Source organism: Lactuca virosa, chromosome 9 (assembly GCF_052849685.1).
Source record: "Lactuca virosa cultivar CGN04683 chromosome 9, Lactuca_virosa_CGN04683_v6, whole genome shotgun sequence".
Taxonomy (NCBI): Eukaryota; Viridiplantae; Streptophyta; class Magnoliopsida; order Asterales; family Asteraceae; genus Lactuca; species Lactuca virosa.
Window position 1 is genome coordinate 110,593,813 of NC_136434.1, and position 6,421 is coordinate 110,600,233.

At 40.4% G+C, this 6,421-nt stretch overlaps 1 protein-coding gene across 1 annotated transcript; it reads left to right on the forward strand.

Annotated features, from left to right (window-relative positions):
- Positions 1-277: 277 nt before the first annotated feature.
- On the forward strand, positions 278-1,686 carry LOC145141215 (WD repeat-containing protein RUP2-like). The gene has a single exon (XM_079074529.1). The coding sequence runs from the start codon at positions 470-472 to the stop codon at positions 1,559-1,561; it is 1,092 nt and encodes a 363-aa protein (XP_078930655.1). The 5' UTR covers positions 278-469; the 3' UTR covers positions 1,562-1,686.
- The last annotated feature ends 4,735 nt before the right edge of the window (positions 1,687-6,421 follow it).

The following is a 6,421-nucleotide window of genomic DNA, read 5'->3' on the forward strand; positions in this document are numbered from 1 at the left end:
TACTCTTTTGACATTTATTTATTTATTATTATTATTTTTTTAATTATCCTTTTTTATGTGGAGGAGATGTTTTATATGAATCTCATTTAGAAAAAGTTAAAAGTCTAGATATCACGTTATATATAAAAAGATTAAAGATAATAAACAAATAATTCTGATAGCTAGGTTAACCAGCCCTAATATATATGTAATGGCACGATTGTAATAAAGGAGAACGACAGACCGATTTCTTAAGGGAGCCTTCTAGTTATGGGGCATATATATTATACTCGCACAAAAGCAATATACAACCATGCATGTCTATCCATTTCTTCATTTGGAATTTGTAGACGTAGCCTTTTACTGGTGGGGACTCTCCCAAAAGATCTCAACGAAAAACAGCCCCCCACCACCGCCGATAACCACCGCCACCGCCACCAGTACTTTCAATGCTTTAAATCGCCTGATCACAACTTGACATGAATGGGAAATGAAAAACGTCTCACCACCAACACAAGATCCCGATCAAGAGGATAGATCGACGTCAGCGACGAAGTTTGAGTGGGATTTTTCCGTCTCCGCCGTGGTTTCATCCTCCGTTGCCGGTGGAAACATCTCGGACACTCTCGGCGTCGTAGAGGTTAACTCCTCCGGAAACCTCTTTGCTACCGGCGGTATAGCTAGGAAGATCAGAGTTTATAGCTTGAATTCATTGCTATCATCAAGTCGTCTAGAGGCAACATTGTTTGACCATGCTACTGCATGCCATTATTGCATATGTACCCCAGCAAAACTCAGCAGCCTCAAATGGAAACCCGGGTCCGGAAGCCAGGTCATGGGATCGGCCGACTACGACGGTGTTGTCACGGAGTACGATCTTGAGACCAAGATGCCGGTTTACGAGCGTGACGAACACAGCGGCCGGCGGGTTTGGAGCATGGACTACTCCCACTGGGATCCGGTTGTCGGAGCATCTGGTGCCGATGACGGAACCATGCAAATGTGGGACCCGCGCCATGATGGTGGGAAATGTGTGGCTAAAGTGGTGTTAGGGAGTCCAGTTTGTTGTGTGGAGTTCAGCCCGTTTGGTGGCGCATTGGTAGCCGTTGGATGTGCCGATCGAAAAGCCTACGTTTACGATGTGAGGAAAATCGTTGACCCGGTAGCGGTGTTTGATGGGCATCAGAGGACGGTAAGTTACACGAGATTCCTGGATGATCACACGGTGGTGACGTCCGGCACAGATGGGTGTTTGAAGATGTGGGACATAGAGAAGCAGCACATGATTCGCACGTATAAAGGGCACACAAACCAAAGAAGGTTTGTGGGATTATCCATTTGGAGAAATCAAGGATTGATTGGATGTGGGTCTGAGAGCAACCAGTTGTTTGTATATGATAAGAGGTGGGGCGAACCCATATGGGTGCATGGGTTCGAACCAGAGGGTGGAAGAAGGTATGAAGATGGGTTTGTGAGTAGCATATGTTGGAGCCAAGAGGGTGAAGATGAGTGCACGTTGGTGGGTGGTGGTTTTGATGGAGTTGTAAAGATTTTTTCCGGAAAAAGAAAACCGTTAACTTAAAGGTGATAAATGTTTTTTCTACATTTCTTCCTTTGGTAAGAATTAATTACTTTGTAACTTGGATTTCAATTCATTACATAAATATGCAAATACTTTATCTCGTTGATAAAGAGTTATCGACTTAATTTGTTTTTCTTCTCTATCTTTTATTATCCATATGCTCTTCGAATTTGGATATGCTAATGCTCGTTGATAGAGTGTATCAAATTAAATCAGTAAATATGCAAACGTTTGTGGTACTACACCTAATATATAGTACGATTGCGTGGGTTGGCCCAAGGATGATCAGAGTATAGAAGTCTAATTAAGCATGGACTTTGAAATGTAAACTGCAATTGCCAAGTATGTTTGGTAAATTAAGCTATGTATTAGGTCGCTTAACTTGAAGGAGAAAGTTAAGATGCACACATATATATACTCATGATTTGATTGATATTATTTGTCTTTGGTGACATGAATATTAGCATGTTAGGATGCGAAGAGCAATCATTACTACTAACACATACCAAGCCTTGAAAGCAAAATTGATGAAGTAATTATGAGATAGGAAAACAAATGAAAGGATATAGACAAAACAGGATGCATTGAAGAGTATGTATCGGGGAGAACACAACCTTCGAGCATTTACATCGAGTATTTACAATGGGACTTATTTTTAAAGCCTTTTTTTATTAAGAATTTGTTACCATTAAATCATACAACTTAGTTATTTTGTTTTGTTTTTTTGTCTTGTTTTTTTTTTCAATATATTTTTATGTTTCGAGTCTTTTGACATTTAACCGTGTTTGGATGTCAAACCACCAAATAAATGGATAAAATAATAATTATTAAACGAGACTTTTGACATTTAACCGTGTTTGGATGTCAAACCAACACATAAATGGATAAAATAATAACTATTAAACACAAATCAATGCTATAGTATACTAAAAGATGGTAGAGAATAAAAAGGGTCAGATTACAGAGATACAAAACTTAATGTTTGATCATATTTCCACACATTACATTACTAATTGTTAAAAAATGGTATGTTATTGACATTAAATGAAAATTCATAAAATAGACAAAGTAAAGATTAATATTCAGAATTTAAAGAATATCTCTCATTCCAAATCCTATTCAAAAACTACTATGTAAGATGTAATGTGACATCAATTCAAGTCCAATATAAGTTGGTAATTAAGATGTCCAAATTCACAAAAGTATTTTACTCAAAATATGATCTTTAAATAAAACTTCAATTAGAAGATAAAATCCAAACAAACTCTTAGATTAGATCACTAAAAGACTTTAAGTTCATGCAATTAATACCAACAATATCCAATATTTTTCATAAGTTAGATAATATGAACATTTAATCTTTGATTACACTAATTTTGGTTCATTTGAAACCAATGAAGTGATTGTCACTAACTTCAAATCACAAAATATTTACGGATTTTATAATTTCACTAACAAGATTGATATTAACCCTAATTTGATTTATCAAGTGAAAAGAACACAAAATCAAACATGTAATGAAACAAAATCAAAGATTACTAGATTAATAACATGAAATTAAGTTCACATAACAATCAAAACAAATAGTATTTAGAATCTACAGTAAAAAATGATAAGGAAAAGTTAGTCACAAATGGCTAAACTGCAGTACAAATTCAACAAGTTTGATCGTAAAACAAACTAACAAAACCAAAGAAATAGCGTTTCCAAAGTACTTAATGATGATAAGTTCTTCCCAAAACCGCCCCTTCCAAATGTAAGTTCGAATTCTTTTGACAAATTGTAACACCGCAAATTTTCAAATAAAATTTTCATTTAAAACACAATAAAACACATGCCACATTTGCTCAAAAATCACAAGTATCAATTTATCAACATATTTCAAAAGTTGTTTATCACAAATCCAGGATCCTCCGATAATATATCTCTACTCAGATGTGTGTACAATCGAGTCGGTGCCTTCCCGCGATCCTGATAAGAAGATGGAACACATAACACATACACAGTAAGCACGAAGCTTAGTGAGTTCCCCAAAATACCACATACAACAATTTGCCACTCGAGGCTATACTCTGTAAGACCCTCCGGTCTATGTGTCTCAGCGGGACCCTCCAGTCCCGTAGCTCGTTGGACCTTCTGGTCCGGTCTAGCTCGTTGGACCCTCCAGTCCGGTCTGATTGAGAACCCTCTGGCCTCATAGTTCGTTGGACCTTTCAGTCCGGTCTAAGCAACAAACAATATAGCATACAATACATATCACACAATCATGCATAACTCAAGCAAGCACATAAGACCCTCTGGTCACACATAATTACCACTCTAGGTAAAGTATAGTGAGAAGACTCATCTGACAAGCAGCAAGTAAATAACCTCGCACCCGAATCTCGAACTAGCCTCTGCCAAACACAAGGGATGAATATCACTAATTAATACTCTTTTCACAATTCAAACAACCGAAGGCTATTCTTTCTCTTTCTAACTCTTTGAAGTGGATAAAAGACCATTTTACCCCTCCATGGTCCTTATTACTCATGTTGACCAGAACCCCTAGGGTCAACAGAAGTCAACACTCGAGTCAACAGTCCAAGTTTGACCCGACTCGTCGAGTGCACTCTTGCGACTCGTCGAGTCCCCTCGTATCCTCAGAAGTCTCAAAAGTCTAGCTCAACTCGTCGAGTTGACCCCCAACTCGTCGAGTTATCACTCAATCAACCCATCGAGACAAACTCTCACCGACTCGTCGAGTCAGGCCATGGACTCGGCGAGTCCCTTCGATCAGATTCCTCATTCAAACGATTTAAGGCAGATCCATCACCCCAAACACTAAATCTACCATCCTAAGGGTCGATTGTCACGTAAAGCTGCAAGCTTTACGTTTAAACATGGCATATAAGGCTCATAATGCCAATATAACTCTAACAAGGATGATTAACCACAATAACTCTTCTATGGTTAAATAAAGCTATAATCTTTAGACTCTCTGGACCTCACAAGGTCCAGATCTAAAGTCTAGGCCTCAAGAGAGACCTTATGCATACAAAGTCCCAACAATGGTAGAAGAAACCCTAATCTTCCATATTTACAAGATCTAAGCAAAATAACAAGAAAGGTGCAAGCTTTTACCTCTTACTCAAGCCCTTGCACGAAGTTACGCCAGATCCACTGATTCTCTAGCACCCTTGATGGGTGATATCCTCTTCTCCTCAAGAGATGCACTAGTCTACTCCAAGTTTTAGCTTCTAAGACTCTCATGGCTCTCTATACACGTTTAGGGTTTGCTCTCAAGGAAGGGTAGACGCAAATGAGGCTATAAGCTCCTTTAAATAGGTCCCAAACCCGAGAAATTAGGGTTTCTCTGCCCAGCACCTACTCGTCGAGTCAGTTCTCTGACTCGTCGAGTCCAATCATTAATCCAACGTGGACACTCGACTCTAGTCGACGAGTTGGACTCACAACTCGTTGAGTCACTCCATAAATCTCAATAATAATCACACAATAATATACCTGAAAGTCCGGATGTTACAATTCTCCCCCACTTGAATTAGATTTCGCCCTCGAAATCACTCCTCAACAACACATAGATCGAACCCAATAACCGAAAAGCACCACCGAGAGGATCTCATACCACACAACTATCTCCCTCCATGGACACCTAAATCCAAACAGGAACTCCCACCCAAAAAAACAGACCCTTCTGCTGCTACGATAACCCTTCTGACTCTCCAGAATCTGGAAACTCTAGTGGCCTGTCTCACTGCCAGACCGCCTTCTCAAGATATCACCATGCTATTCACTCCTCGAACAACAAACCCTGACAACTCACTGCCCCTCCGATTCCCTTGTTGCGTCTGATAAAACAAGTCAATGCCCAAAAATTGACTACCGATCACTCATACCAGACATGTTAAACAATTCAGATCATACTCCAAATAATGAAAGGGTCACATCACACCAGGGACCCATCCACTGTACTGCAATCAAACCCATCTGAGCAATGAACTCTTAACACCCTGTCCCCAGACACAAGACAATGCTCATGTTTGTACATAATTATCCTCTGACATCTAACAATCATAAACCCCAACTCCCTTCTCCAATATCCCTTTCAACACTAAGCACCAGGTCATCTCCCGACCTAGCAGTTGAACCACCAAAGGTTACCCATTGCATACCTCAACATGTCTCACTGACTTCCTTCCCACACTAGCTATCTCGGCCCAGTGTGACACACAAGTCATGAAGTCCGCTTACCCCGAGCGATTATTACAATTCCAACTGAAAATCATCTCACCCCGACCTCTGTCGTCTACTACTCGTTGGTTCCATGCGTCTCGCGATACCTCCCGTATCAACGAACTGACCCACTCAGGCCTAAGTCATCAGATGACAAACGATGCCCCTCAAAATGGAACCCCTTCTCTGGATCCGAAATCTCATTTCGTCCACTCAATACATCACTAGAGTCAAACTCTAACTCGAGAGTCTGGCCTGGCTCAGAATTGGAACCACTCGTCCCAATGAAACACTCAACTCACGACCCATGACCCACGACTCACGCGTATATCACTTCTCCAATTCCTTCTATTTGCGATAACCACACCTTAACTCAGAATATAACGATTCTCGATCATTAAGGAGACCTCTGTCTCTCTCCCGGTCTGGCCACTGGGTTCCCAAAAACTCAAAGAATAGGGCTACCCAAGCCTAAAAACTCTTCTGCGTCATGCTCTGACAAGCGAATAATACGGCTCCTCGTAGTATCATAACATTCACTCTCACTATCCCGTGAAGGCTACGGCTCCCCGCAGGCCTATCACACCTCCTCACTGACTCGTGAATACTACGGCTCCCCGCAATATC

Coding starts and splice junctions, on each gene's coding strand:
- LOC145141215 (XM_079074529.1), top strand. CDS start 470: ATGAAAAACGTCTCACCACCAACACAAGATCCCGATCAAGAGGATAGA.